Source organism: Dryobates pubescens, chromosome 15 (genome assembly GCF_014839835.1).
Source record: "Dryobates pubescens isolate bDryPub1 chromosome 15, bDryPub1.pri, whole genome shotgun sequence".
Classification (NCBI taxonomy): Eukaryota; Metazoa; Chordata; class Aves; order Piciformes; family Picidae; genus Dryobates; species Dryobates pubescens.
The window spans coordinates 25039750-25054919 of record NC_071626.1 but is presented as its reverse complement, the minus strand read 5'-3'; the positions used below and the strand labels follow the sequence as shown (position 1 = coordinate 25054919).

The 15170-nt window shown below is 50.5% G+C and overlaps 1 protein-coding gene across 1 annotated transcript in view; it reads left to right on the top strand.

Moving 5' to 3' along the window:
- The window catches only part of CACNA1C (calcium voltage-gated channel subunit alpha1 C), a 669515-nt gene that overhangs the window by 531442 nt on the left and 122903 nt on the right, over positions 1-15170 (top strand). Inside the window, exons 14-18 of the mRNA XM_054168007.1 lie at positions 5340-5547; positions 6515-6635; positions 10749-10863; positions 11942-12062; positions 12190-12259. Coding sequence (XP_054023982.1) covers positions 5340-5547; positions 6515-6635; positions 10749-10863; positions 11942-12062; positions 12190-12259 — 635 coding nt within the window. The remainder of the gene's footprint in view (positions 1-5339; positions 5548-6514; positions 6636-10748; positions 10864-11941; positions 12063-12189; positions 12260-15170) is intronic.

The window sequence follows — 15170 nt, the reverse complement described above, 5'->3', positions numbered from 1 at the left end:
TCTGCAAGTGGGAGATGTTAAGAAGCACATTAATGTCCTTGTAAGTCTGAGGCAGCAGCAGTGATTCATCTTCTACCTCCCATTTTATGCTGCTTGATCCAAACCCTCTGATTCCCTCTAGCAGCACCATGAGTTATTGTAACTGGTTTTCTTTGTAGTATATGAACCAAAGAGGACAAAGCAGTAAGAGACTTCTTCTCTGCCTGGGCTTCAGCAATTCCTCACTTAGAAGCCTTGTGTTTCATTGAACAGCTCCAGATCTCCCACTGAGGTGGTGCTCATGTTAACTCTGCAGCTGCCTCATGTGACAGACTGTAGCCTCAGGTCAGGCTTCAAGGACACCAGGATAAGGCAGGTGTTATTTTCACATCCAAGTCAAGTCAAACCATCCTTATCCTCTCCTTTTTCTCCCTTTTTTATGCCCCTGATTGGTTTGTTTACTTTTCTGGTGGTGCTGTATTTCTAGCTGGCACTCAGGATGCAGATAAAACAGCACTAACCTTATCACCAGGTCATCTCAGTTAATTGCCCTAAGCTCAGTAGTTCCATAAGAAACTGAGTCTGAGATATTTAGCCATTTGTACAAGATCCAGAGCTGATAAAAGTCTGGGCAGTTGGGATCTGAGATGTCAAGGCACTAAAGTGTGTCACTGAAACTATTCCAATATGTCACAGCTTTACTGTCCACCCTTCAAGGGCACTGCTGAACAGACCTACAAGATGTGAGTCCTGCTGACACTGAAGGACTGGGAGAGATATTGCAGATCCCATCAATATCTACTTTAAGGATGCTAAAGTCAGTCAAGGTTTGTCAGAGATCATAGAATCATAGAATTGTTAGGGTTGGAAGGGACCTCAAGGATCATCTGGTTCCAACCCCCCTGCCATGGCCAGGGACACCTCACACTGCAGCAGGTTGCTCACAGCCACCTCCAGCCTGGCTGCAAACACCTCCAGGGATGAGGCTTCCACCACCTCCCTGGGCAGCCTGTGCCAGGCTCTCACCACCCTCATGGGGAAGAGCTTCTTCCTCACATTCAATCTGAATCTACCCATTGCTAGTTTTGCTCCATCCCCCTCAGTCCTATCCCTCCCCAGCTTTCCTGTAGCCCCCTTCAGATCCTGGAAGGCCACAATTAGGTCTCCTCAGAGCCTTCTCCTCTCCAGGCAGGACAGCCCCAACTCTCTCAGTCTGTCTCCATAGCAGAGCAGCTCCAGCCCTCTGCTCATCCTCATGGCCCTTCTCTGGACCCCTTCCTGCACCTCCAGATCCTTCCTGTAACAGAGGCTCCAGAACTGGACACAGAGCTCCAGGTGGGGTCTCAGCAGAGCAGAGCAGATGCTTTTTTCCCTTTTGCTGTGTCATTTTCCATGCCTCCCAAAGTGTGTGAGCTGGAAACAGGGACGCAAAGTGGGCTGCTACATTGCACATTTAGCGGCACTGAGCCTGCAGCTTCCATGCCCTTACCTTTACTCTCTGGCTTTTCATTGCTCATCTCTTCACTTGCAGTTAAACTTTAAAGCATTCTGGCTTTCTCTGAAGTGCTGAGCCTGGACTGGAGGGAAAACATCACAGTTTTCTTTGAAGCTCAGCCCCTGGAGATGGAGGCTGAACTTCACAGGACATGGTAGTGTCCCTCTGCAGATACATCACTAACCTGCAGGAAGTGATTGAGCCACTCAGCCATTCCAATCTTCCATGGGAGAAGAGAAATCTTCTTACACTGACATTTCAAAACTGCACTAATGCAAGTGGGATTTTCAGAGCCCTTGGCTCTTCAACTGGAAGGATCAGGCTTCCTCCTCAAAGGAGCACCAGGCGTATCTGCCATCCTTCTCAAAACCAACCTTTGTCTCCAAGGAAAATATGACTGGAAATTCATTCCTCTAAGGATAGCAAGGTTCAGTGTTGTGGCTATTAGGAGAAGACCATGGAAGATGTTGGCCATGATGGAGTCTCAAAGCATGGTAGTAAGTCACAAGAGGAGGTGGTGGTAGAAGGAAGGCTTAGAGACCATGGGCAAACAGACTGCCTTGTGACCTGTGGAATCTCTTGAAGCTTGCCAGCAATATGCCTTCAAAATGAGGTGGTGGAAAGATGGCAGCCAATCCTCAGCCCAGTCTGAAAGCTCTCTCAGGCTCAAAACTGCTTAAAAGAGAAGCACTCAGGAGCAGCTGAGCAGTTGACTGGGAGTGGCTGAGCAGGGGCAGGACCACAGTGGGTTTTGCTTCATGGCTGATGTGGTGGATTCTGTACCAGTTTTGTTTGAAGCATTTTTCTCACCCATGGCTGCTCTGCAGGCTTGAAAAGCTCGCAAGCAAGCTGACCTGCTGCAGCAGAGCACGCTGCTGGCATCGCTTGGCACCCAAAAGTGTGTTCACAAGGGCAGATGATCCCTCCTGTGCATCATACATCACTCTGAACTGGGCATATGCCTGGCTGCACAGGGAATGCAGCTCTTAGCCATCCCCTCTCGTGAATGAAGCACTTGGAAATTGTTCTGCAGCCTGAGGCAGTATAGCAGCTCTGATAGCCAGGAGTGCCAAGAGAACTCTGGCGTTTTTTGTCTCCCTTTGGTGAGACCCCACCTGGAGCATTGCACCCAGTTCTGGAGCCTCTATTGTTGAAAGGATCTGGAGGATCTGGAAGGTGTCCAGAGAAGGGCCATGAGGATGAGGAGCTCTCATAGCTGGAGCTCCTCTCCTATGAGGACAGGCTGAAGGAGTTAGGGCTGTTCAGTCTGGAGAGGAGAAGGCTATGAGGAGACCTTCTTGTGGCCTTCCAGTATCTGAAAGGGGCTACAAGAAGGCTGGGGAGGGATTTTTGAGGGTGTGAGGTGGTGATAGGATTGGGGGAATGGAGCAAAAATAGAAATGGGTAGATTCAGATTGGATGTTAGGAAGAAGTTCCTCACCATGAGGGTGGTGAGAGACTGGCACAGGTTGCCCAGGGAGGTGGTGGAAGCCTCATCCCTAGAGGTGTTTGCAGCCAGGCTGGATGTGGCTGTGAGCAACCTGCTGTAGTGTGAGGTGTCCCTGCCCATGGCAGGGGGTTGGAACTGGATGATACTTCATAGAATCATAGAATAAACCAGGTTGGAAGAGACCTCCAAGATCACCTAGGCCAACCTATCACCCAGCCCTATCCAACCAACTAAACCATGGCAGTAAGTGCCTCATCCAGGCTTTTCTTGAAGATCTCCAGGGACAGACTCCACCACCTCCCTGGGCAGCACATTCCAATGGCCAATCTCTCTCTCTCTATGAAGAACTTCTTAATATCCAGCCTGAACCTCCTCTGGCACAACTTGAGACTGTGTCCTCTTGTTCTGGTGCTGGTTGCCTGGGAGAGCAGACTCACTTGTCTACAAGCTCCTTCCAGGTAGTTGTAGAGAGCAAGAAGGTCTCCCCTGAGCCTCCTCTTCTCCAGGCTAAGCAACCCCAGCTCCCTCAGCCTCTCCTCACAGGGCTGTGCTCCAGACCCCTCCCCAGCCTCGTTGCCCTTCTCTGGACACCTTCCAGTACTTCAACATCTCTCTTGAATTGAGGGGCCCAGAACTGGACACAGGACTCAAGGTGCAGCCTAACCAGTGTCAAGTACAGGGGAAGAATAACCTCCCTGCTCCTGCTGGCCACACTGTTCCTGATGCAGGCCAGGATGCCATTGACCTTTTTGGCCACCTGGGCACACTGCAGGCTCATGTTCAGCTGCTGTCAACCACTACCCCCAAGTCCCTTTCTGCCTGGCTGCTCTCAGCCACTCTGACCCCAGCCTGTAGCACTGCATGAGGTTGTTGTGGCCGAAGTGCAGAACCCTGCACTTATTAAATCTCATCCCATTGGCCTCTGCCCACCCATCCAGCCTGTCAAGGTTCCTCCAACAGATTGACACCTGCCCCTTACTTGGTGTCATCTCCAAACTTACTGCTGATGGACTCAATCCCCTCATCCAGATCATCACTGAGGTCCCTTCCAACCCTGACAATTCTAGGATGTAGCTCTGAAGTCTCTTTCAGGGTCCATGTAAAAGGTCCTTTGATATCTTTCTTGTTCCTTTCCATGCCAGAAAGCTTAGCACTGTCTGTGTGAGTGAGCCCAAGCACATCCTCACACACCAGACTTTGGACAAGTTCGTATGTGCATCCCAAACTGTTTCCCCATCTGCTGCCGTTGGTTAGCGCAGGGCTGTTCTGTGGAGTGAGGCACTCTGGCTGCCATAACATCTGGGAGTGGTGTAATGAGGTTGGTTAGAATGTAACTCACTGGAGCAGCAAGAACTAATCACTGTGTATTGATAGAAGTGCTGGGTGCTGCACTTTGGCCACGGCAACCCCAGGCAGAGCTACAGGCTGGGGGCAGAGTGGCTGAGAGCTGCCAAACAGAGAGGGACCTGGGGGTGCTGATTGACACCTGCCTAAACATGAGCCAGCAGTGTGCCCAGGTAGCCAAGAGGGCCAATGGCATCCTGGCCTGCATTAGGAATAGTGTGGCCAGCAGGAGCAGGGAGGTCATAGTGCCCTGTGCTCTGCATTGGTTAGGCCACACCTTGAGTCCTGTGTCCAGTTCTGGGCTCCTCAGTGTAGGAAGGACATCGAGACACTTGAGCATGTCCAGAGAAGGGCAACAAGGCTGGGGAGAGGCCTTGAGCACAGCCCTGTGAGGAGAGGCTGAGGGAGCTGGGATTGTTTAGCCTGGAGAAGAGAAGGATCAGGGGTGACCTCATTGCCCTCTACAACTACCTGAAAGGTGGTTGTAGACAGGAAGGGGTTGGTCTCTTCTCCCAGGCAACCAGCACCAGAACAAGGGGACACAGTCTCAAGCTGTGCCAGGGAAGGTTTAGACTCGAGGTGAGGAAAAAGTTCTTCACTGAGCGAGTCGTTCGTCATTGGGATGTGCTGCCCAGGGAGGTGGTGGAGTCACCGTCCCTGGAGGTGTTCAAGAGGGGATTGGATGTGGCACTTGGTGCCATGGTCTAGTTGTGGGGTCTGTTGGGACAGGTTGGACTTGATGATCCTTGGGGTCTCTTCCAACCTTAGTTATACTGTGAGACTGTGATACTGTGAAGACTTGCAGAGCCTTAGATGGAGAGCACTGCAATGATCTGCTGGGTGTGCACACGGGGCGGGAGGTGGCAGGGAGCTGTGCCTGTACGTGCGCCAGTAAAATCCCTCATTAGCTGCAGTCGCTCTCATTAGCTGAGGGAAGCACATCCGTGAGTCACTGCTTAACAGGATGTTTGGAAATGCAGAAGGCAGCCTGAACCAATATCCTGTGCAGTCCATGAGCACTTGTCTTGGGCTGAAGGAATTTTAACTGCCTCTCTTTTTTTCCCCTCCCAGATACTGGAACTCCCTGAGTAACCTTGTGGCTTCACTCCTGAACTCAGTCCGCTCCATTGCCTCCCTCTTGCTGCTGCTCTTCCTCTTCATTATCATTTTCTCACTCCTGGGAATGCAGCTCTTTGGGGGCAAGTTTAACTTTGATGAGATGCAGACCAGGAGGAGTACATTTGACAACTTCCCCCAGTCCCTCCTCACTGTGTTTCAGGTAAGGGCAAGAGTGGTCCCAATGGGACCAACACGTTGTGTTTACATGGACCAAGATGGGGGGAGCAGATCCTGCACCCTTCCCCTGCAGCCTGATAGTCCCCAAGGCTGAACATCAGGCTAACAGCTCCAGGAGCCTGCAGCCTGATAGTCCCCAAGGCTGAACATCAGGCTAACAGCTCCAGGAGCCTGCAGCCTGAGAGTCCCCAAGGCTGAACATCAGGCTAACAGCTCCAGGAGTCTGCAGCCTGATAGTCCCCAAGGCTGAACATCAGGCTAACAGCTCCTGGAGCAAGGTGCCAGTATGCTGCCAGTGTGGGGGTATGCCCTCCCAGAGTGGAGAACCAAATCTAAAGCCCCTGTGTGAGGACAAGGCCAGCAGGTCTTAGCAGGCTAGGACAACAGAAAGGCCATGTCCCAGGCCAGCACCTGCATGGCAAAGCTCCCCACCTTCTACAGTACTGGGGAAGAAATATCTGCCCCCAGTGCCAGAGAAATCAAATGGCATTGAAGCTCCCTGCAGCCTGGGGAGGGATCAGCCCAGACCTTCACAATCACAGTTTCGTGTGCGAGGTGAAGGGAAGTGGCTGGGAGGGTTGTGCTGAAGGCTGCCTGCAGTGCTGAGGCTGTGCAGCTGCTCTAAACCAGCAGGTATGTGGGAGGAGGATGCCTGGGGGAGGTTGGAAGACGTGACCATAGCTCTCTGGGAGAGCACTTTGGCCTCATCCATCATCTCCAAGGGGACCTCTGGGAGTTTTTGCACTTTGAGCAGAGGCTCTCTGCGTTCTTCTCGTCCTGTTTGCTTCTTGGCTGGGGTTTTATTTCCTGGATGGGCACAGCCAGAGTGCCCAGCTGCTCTGGGGGAGGGGGTGTTCTCTAGCACAGCAGCTATCTTTGTGTTAATGGGGTTTCAAGTTCTTTTTGTGTTCTAACACTGTGTCCCTTATTGGTGGGGATGTGTCATTCAGATCCTGACAGGGGAGGACTGGAATTCGGTGATGTATGATGGGATCATGGCTTATGGCGGCCCCTCTTTTCCAGGAATGTTGGTCTGTATTTACTTCATCATCCTCTTCATCTGTGGAAACTGTATCCTTTGATGCTGCTCTATTCTCCCAGTGGGGCTGAATTCAAAGCCACCCTTTCCTACTTTGTTGTGTCCAGTATCTGCAGGGGGCTACAGGAAAGCTGGGGAGGGACTTTCGAGGGTGTCAGGGAGGGATAGGACTGGGGGGAATGGAGCAAAACTAGAAGTGGGGAGATTGAGATTGGATGTTAGGAAGAAGTTGTTCCCCATGAGGGTGGTGAGAGACTGGCACAGGTTGCCCAGGGAGGTGGTGGAAGCCTCATCCCTGGAGGTTGTTAAGACCAGGCTGGATGTGGCTGTGAGCAACCTGCTGTAGTGTGAGGTGCCCTTGCCCGTGGCAGGGGGGTTGGAACTGGCTGATCCCTTCCAGCCCTGACAACTCCATGATTCTATGATTCCATGTCAGAAAAGAATGTGCTCCATGCCTTCCAATCTCACCTTGCCCCTGGGTCTGAATTTTGGCTTTGGATTGCCAAAAGTGAAACACAGGTGTTTGATTTTTGCCTAGTTCTAAAGCATTTCTCAGAATCAGAATCCCAGAAAACACACAGTTGGAAGAGACCTCCAGGCTCATCCAGTCCAACCTTTGACCCAGAACTGAAGGGATGTCCCTAAGCACCAGCTCCACACACTGCTTAAACACCCCCAGGGATGGTGACTCCAGCACTGCCCTGGGCAGACCATTCCAGTGTCTGAGAGCCCTCTCTGGGAAGAAATAGTTCCTAGCATCCAGCCTGACCCTCCCCTGCTGCAGCTTGGAACCGTTTCCCCTCTCCTGTCGCTTGCCACCAAGGAGCAGAGGCTGCCCCCTCCTCACTCCAACCTCCCTTCAGGGAGCTGTAGAGAGCAATGAGGTCTCCCCTCAGCCTCCTCTTCTCCAGCCTGAACACCCCCAGCTCCCTCAGCCCCTCCTCGTAGCCCAGGTGCTCCAGGCCCTTCCCCAGCCTCTTTGCCCTTCTCTGGGCATGCTCCAGAACCTCAGTGTCCCTCTGGTAGTGAGGGAGAGTTATAAGAGCCAGCTACATGCTAGTTCCACCTGCTAGATTTCCTGGAGTAGCTTCCCATGTTGAGTGGGTTTCCTTGCCATTTCCCTTAGCTCTCTCAGAGGTTTTTCTTTCCTGCCTTCTCTAGAAACTAATCTCTCTCTGTACCTGCTGTACTTCCTGCACACCTTTGCTGTAATTGCCTTTTCAGTAACATGTTCCAAGTGCTTTCACCCCAGCCTTTTGTGGGGGAAGGAAAAATACATGTGATCTGCAATATGCTGTCTACAAATGCTGCAATAGCAGTAACATATGTTTGACATTGTTGATCTATGTGAGACCATGTAGTAATTCACATCTGGACTAGCAGGAACCGTGTCCCATGGCACTTACTGTGTGTTCTGCAAACAGCAAATCCTGTGCTCTGTTCTATTCCAGCTTACCTTGGTGCAGGCAGCCTGGGACAGAAGGAGAGGCAACACTCTCAAGCTGCACCAGGGGAGGTTTAGGCTGGAGGTGAGGAAGAAGTTCTTCCCAGCAAGAGAGATTGGCCATTGGAATGTACTGCCCAGGGAGGTGGTGGAGTCACCATCCCTGGAGGTGTTCATGAAGAGCCTGGATGAGGCACTTGGTGCCATGGTTTGGTTGATTAGATGGTGTTGGGTGATAGGTTGGGCTTGGTGATCTCAAAGGCCTTTTCCAACCTGGTTTATTCTGTGTTCTCTCTGGCTTCAAGGTGAAGTGAGGGCACTGTACATAGCCCAGGATGTACAAAGCCCGTGGCATGATTGTATTTGCATATCATACAGAGCTATAGTTCTGTTCCATGCCTCAGCTGGCTCCAAGTTTGTTCCTATCTAGTTTCTGCTTCACTAATTAATGGCCCTCCTCTGTCAAAGGTTACATTTCTTTTTATACTGTCTCTTCTATAAAGCCACCTTGTAGTCTCAGCCCAGCCCTTTTGGCCTTTCCTCATAATTCAGATCTCTCAAACCCTGTTGCTTGACACTTCAGCTGTCCTTCATGCCCTGCTTTCAAAGGGAAGTGGTGCAATTGCACTTATCTGAAGGTCGAGGTAGAAAGTCTGCCCAAGAGCTTAAAAAAGCTGCAGTTTGGTTCTCCCTGTGACCTCTGAAGGAAAATGTGAGCCAGCTCTACATGCTGGCTGACTTTGGAGCCCATAGACCTTGGAGCCCAGGAAGAAGAGGGACTCTATTTTCAGACTAAGCCTTGAACTGAGGTTTATTTAGAAATGATCACAGTGTAGTAAGACCCACTCCCAAGAAATGCCTGAAAGAATCTCACCTTCAGATCTGCAACAAGGAGTGGCAAGACAAGAGAGCAGTTGTGATTCCTAGCCCCATGCATGGACTCTGTGCTAGGAGATGGCAGAGTTCAATACCCAGGCTAAATGTATTTCACAGAATTGTCAGGGTTGGAAGAGACATCCAGGAGCATCCACTTCCAGCCCCCCTGCCACAGGCAGGGACACCTCACACTGCAGCAGGTTGCTCACAGCCACATCCAGCCTGGCCTCATAAAATTTGAGGGATGAGGCTTCCACCACCTCCCTGGGCAACCTGTGCCAGGCTCTCACCACCCTCATGGGGAACAACTTCTTCCTGACATCCAATCTGAATCTCCCCACTTCCAGTTTTGCTCCATTCCCCCTAGTCCTGTCATACCCTAAGAAGTCCCTCCCCAGCTTTCTTGGAGCCCCCTTCAGATACTGGAAGGCCACAAGTTCTCCTTGGAGCCTTCTCTTCTCCAGACTGAACAGCCCCAACTCTCTCAGTCTGTCCTGATATCACCCTGCCCCCTGCTCATCCTCATGTCCCTTCTCACATTGCCTCACAAATGCTGAGAGTGTTCTGCTTTCTGTCTGTGGAAATGGCTGTAATGATGTATCACAGCATCACAGCATCACCAGGGTTGGAAGAGACCTCAAAGATCATCAAGTCCAACCTGTCACCACAGACCTCATGACTAGACCATTGTTCAACTCAAGTCCATAGGCCAAAACTGGCAAGCCCAGGTGCTTATGGTGTGAGGCTAGTGAAAGTCAGAGTGCTTTCATGCAAGTGACCTAAACTGTCAAAATGTAAAGCATTCAGCAGCCCTCTTATCTCAGTGGGATTTATTGCTCAGAGGAAGACTCTTTTGGGAACAATCCTCACTACCAATACAGACTGGGGGAGGAGGTGTTAGAAAGCAGCCCTGTGGAAAAGAACTTGGGGGTGCTGTTGGATGAGATGCTGGGCAGGAGCAGGCAGTGTGAGCTTGCAGCACAGAAGGCAGATCACAGCCTGGGCTGCATCAAAAGCAGCATTGCCAGCAGACCCAGAGAGGTGATTCTGACCCTCTGCTCTGCTCTGGTGAGACCTCAACCCAGGAAGGACATGGACCTCATGGAGCAGGTCCAGAGAAGGCCATGAAAATCATCAGGGGGTTGGAGCAGCTCTGCTAAGAGGACAGGCTGAGGGAGCTGGGGCTGTTCAGCCTGGAGGAGTACCTGAAGGGGGCTACAAGAAGGATGGAGACTGTTTGCAAAGGCCTGCAGGGACAGGACCAGGTACAATGGCTTCAAACTAGAGAAGAGCAGATTGAAATTGGATGTTAGGAACATGTTCTGCACCATGAGAGTAGTGGAACACTGGAACAGGTTGCCCAGGGAGGTGCTTGGGGCCCTATCCCTGAAGATATTTGAGGTGATGCTCAACAGGGCTGTGGGCAACCTGCTCTAGTGGAGGATGTCCCTGCTGACTGCAGAGGGGGTTGGGCTGGATGAGCTTTGGAGGTCCCTTCCAACCCAGCCCATTCTGTGATTCTATGAAATCAGAATCTAAGCCAGAAGTCTGACATTTTATGAGTCTTAGATGTTTTATGAGTCTTAGATGTTTTACATCAGTCACTCTGTTGTGAGATTTTGGAAGCCCCACACAATGTGTTAGCCATCCAGATGGAAGCTGTAGACTGGTGCATGCTGGATATGCACATCCTGAGCACTGGTGAGGAAGGGAAGTCTGGACAAGCCCAGGGTGTCTAAAACTTTTCAATTGAGAAGCCTTTGGTGTAATGTGTGTTGTTCCACAGATTCCAAAGCCTGTTTTCCTTAAGTGACCCCACCAACAGATATCCTGCTGAATGTATTCTTGGCCATTGCTGTGGACAACCTTGCTGATGCTGAGAGTTTGACATCTGCACAGAAAGAGGAGGAAGAGGAAAAAGAAAGGAAAAAGCTAGCTAGGTAAATCCCTTTGCTTACAGACACTGCTGGGCATGCATTGCTGGGAGTGTAATCCCACACATCATGCACAGGTAAATCCATCTAGGTGCAAACAAGGGTGGCTGGAGGTGTAGTATGTGTGGAGAGCTTCTCTTTGGGGGTGATAGATTCTCATATATAAGATTCATGTCATTGTATCTGAAGTTATATGGCTATAACCTTCAATGCAAAAGAATTCAAACTAAAGGACAAGAAGGTGTCACCAGCTGGGGGAGTCCCACGGGTGCAGTGATGTGAGCAGAGGAAAGGAAGTGTGGGAGGCTGCTGAGCTTTCAGGGCATCAGCAGAGAATGAAATGGTGTCACTGTTACAACCCCACTTGAATCTCCTTAGTTCCTTCTGGTTTCTTTGGACCACAAGGCATATTTTCACACTGTCATTCCCACACCAAAATTCAGCAGCTTCCTTCTGCTTTGGTGTCACATGCTGCTCCTCTCCTGACAGTTCTCCTAGTGTTTCTTCAGGCTCTTTGGAGCTGGATATATTGCTTCTCTGTCATTCCCAGCTGCTAACAGTGGGGAAGCCTCTCATTAGTCCACATTTCTATTCACTGTCTTCCAAGCTGCTTGGAGGGGATGTCTTGTGCAGCTCTTTCTGTTTCATCCTGAAAACCAGTCAGCAGCTTTTCCTGGATCTGGGAGCGCAGTGAGGGCCAAAAGCTTTGTAGGCAGCCTAGCAGAAGTCCACAAGATACAGGTTGATGCCTCTGTCATTGGGCAAACAGAAATCTCTGCTGATAGACCTGGAACCAGTGTGTGCACAAACAGAGGGGCACACAGCTCCCCAGCCTGTGTGTGCCCCACTCCTGTCACTGTGTCACCCCTGCCCTTGAGAAAGCTATCAAACAGAAGGGTGCTACAGGGAATTAGAACAGAGTCTGTGCTTTGGCCTGCAGAGTGGAGCTGCTGGTACACAGACTGAGCTCAGATTGGAGCTCTGATTGTTTTCATGGCATTTGCTGTACTCTGTGAAGCTCCTGAAAGGGAAACAGCCCTTTCACCTTTGTGACTCTTTGCTTTCTCTCTTGTAAAATCGTTAGGACTGCTAGTCCTGAAAAGAAACAGGAGATAGAGAAAGCAGCTGTGGAGGAGGAGGCCAAAGAGGAGAAAATTGAGCTGAAATCGATCACTGCTGATGGAGAATCCCCACCTGCTACCAAGGTAAGGGCTGCTGGCAGCCAGCACTCTCTGTCAAGTGCTGGCATGGACAGCTTGGCTTTCTGAGGGAATGAAAAGCCTCTGCCTTGTCTGATAAAGGATTTGCTGCTTCTCCTTCCATTTCTGTCAGATCAACGTGGATGATTATCAGCTCAATGAAAATGAAGAAAAGAGCCCCTACCCCACCACAGAAGCACCAGGTATTTATCTTCCTCCTCTTACCCCTGATTCAACAAAGAGAAGCTCTAGTTGCTAATGCAGAGGAAGGCAAGTTGTGGTAGCAGGTATGCTGAACACGTCACGCCTTCGCAGCAGGGCAGGATGCTGTCCTTGCCTGTGTCGGCACAGGTGTGGGCTCAGTCCTTTGCAGTTCCTTCCCTGGCTGGTAGTCACATTTGATTTTGTTCTCTGGCAAGTCCTGTGTGTAGAGATACAGAGCTTTAGAGAGATGCAAATCAATTCATATATAATCACAGAATTGTCAGGGTTGGAAGGGACCTCAAGGATCATCCAGCTCCAACCCCCCTGCCATGGCCAGGGACACCTCACACTGCAGCAGGTTGCTCACAGCCACATCCAGCCTGGCTGCAAACACCTCCAGGCAGGAGGCTTCCACCACCTCCCTGGGCAACCTGTGCCAGTCTCTCACCACCCTCATGGGGAAGAGCTTCTTCCTCACATCCAATCTGAATCTACTCATTTCTAGTTTTGCTCCATTCCCCCCAGTCCTATCCCTCCCTGACACCCTCAAAAGTCCCTCCCCGACACCCTCAAAAGTCCCTCCCCAGCTGTCTTGTAGCCCCCTTCAGATACTGGAAGGCCACAAGAAGGTTGGATAATAAGGGGTTGGAATTAGATGAACTTTGAGGTCACTTTCAACCCTGACAATCCTGTGCTCCTGTGACCACCCTAATTTGCCTCTAAAAGGGGCTAACAAGACTTGTAGGCAAGGGAAGAGTAAATGCCATATTCTTTAGCTTTGCTATGGCTTGTGATTGGCTCTTACAGTGGTCTTATAAGCTGCCTAGAAAAACATGGTTTTGAGGAGGCTCAGGGGAGATCTTAGTAATGTCTACAGCTACCTGAAGGAAGGTTGTAGCCAGATGGGTGTTGGTCACTTCCCCAGACAACCAGCACCAGAACAAGAGGACACAGTCTCAAGCTGTGCAGGGGGAAGTTTAGGCTGGAGGTGAGGAGAAAGTTCTTCCCATCAAGAGAGATTGGCCTTTGGGATGTGCTGCCCAGGGAGGTGGTGGAGTCACCATCCCTGGAGGTGTTCAGGAGGGGATTGGATGTGGCACTTGGTGCCATGGTTTAGTCAGGAGGTCTGTGGTGACAGGTTGGACTGGATGAGCTTTGAGGTCTCTTCCAACCTTGGTGATTCTGTGATTCTGTGATCTTGGAGGTGTCTTCCAACCTTATTGATTCTGTGGTTCTGTGAAATTGGTCAGACCCTTTATGTGGAGAGTAGCAATGGCCCCAGGTCCTGTTCTGAGTTCATTTCAGTTCATTGTTGATGGCTGGAATGATGGAAGTGGAAAGATGCTTACTGCATTTGCAGTTGGCATGAAGCTAGGAAGGACAGGAAGCGTGGTGGAGGGCAGCATTAGAATGCAAAGAGCTCTTGAGGAACCAGATAAATGGTCTAAATAAAATGCAAAGGGCCAGGCTCTGCACATGGAGAGGAATAAACAGCTCACAAATAAAGCACCTTAGGTGACACTCAGTTAGGTAACTGTCCTTCAGAAAAGAATCTGGATCTTGTGATCACAAAGCTCAACAGGTGCCAGCACAGGTTTGCTGCCTTTCCCAAGGTTAGGCAAGCAGGGACTTTGAGAAGCAGTGAAAACATCACCCTCCAGCCCAGTCAGAGGTTTCATCTTACTGGCCACTGAAAGCCAACTGCAGCAAAACAAGTGCTGTAATTCATTTCACCACTGAGAATATCTCATTTTGGGTGCTCTGCTTGGGAGAAATGGGGCTAAGCTGGAAGGAGGGTGGAAGAGCATGGTGAGAACAATGCTAATAGGAAGCAAGAACTCAGATTGAAAGAACTGGGGTTGTTCTTGCTAGGAAAGGCAGGAGAAGCATCTTCAAATGCATGAAAGCCTGTTCTAGGTAGAGCAGAAGAGAATGGAAGGGAAGGGGATAGAAGGAAGGGAACAGTCTCTGTTATGGACAGGGGAGTTTTCTACTGGTGAGGGTTGAAAAGATTGTGAAGGTGGTTGTGGAGGCCTAGCATCACCAAAGGTACTTAAGAATAGGCCACAAAAATATCTGCCAGGAAAGGCTTAGGTAAAATACTTACTTGGTCCTGACTTAGCAGAGGCATGAAGCAGAGGGCTGTTTATGATCCTTTCCTGCTCTGCTCTTCTGTGTTTCTATGGTTATGTAACAGGCTGTAAGAGGTAATAAAACACATCCTCTGCTGTTCCATGATTCCTAATAAATGTCTGATAGTAAGCTGAAGGGAGAGAGTGGGGGGAAAGTAATGACACAGTAAAAAAAGTAATTACTTCATCATAAATAGGTAGAATCACAGAACTGGCAGGGTTGGCAGGGTTGGAAGGGACCTCAAGGATCAGCCAGCTCCACTGCCCCTGCCATGGCCAGGGACACCTCACACTACAGCAGGTTGCTCACAGCCACCTCCAGCCTGGCTGCAAACACCTCCAGGCATGAGGCTTCCACCACCTCCCTGGGCAACCTGTGCCAGGCTCTCACCACCCTCATGGGGAACAACTTCTTCCTAACATCCAATCTGAATCTCCCCATTTCTAGTGTTCTTCCATTCCCCCCAGTCCTATCCCTCCCTGACACCCTCAAAAGTCCCTCCCCAGCTTTCTTGTAGCCCCCTTGAGATACTGGAAGGCCACAATTAGGTCTCCTCAGAGCCTTCTCTTCTCCAGACTGATCAACCCCAACTCCCTCAGTCTGTCCTCATAGCAGAGCAGCTCCAGCCCTCTGCTCATCCTCATGGCCCTTCTCTGGACCCCTTCCAGCATGTCCATAAAAGGGCTATGAGGGTGAGCAGAGGGCTGGATGGACAAAGTTTTCAGAGAAGCAAGAAGGAAAGCTGTTGTTGCATTTGATTTTCAGTACACACACACA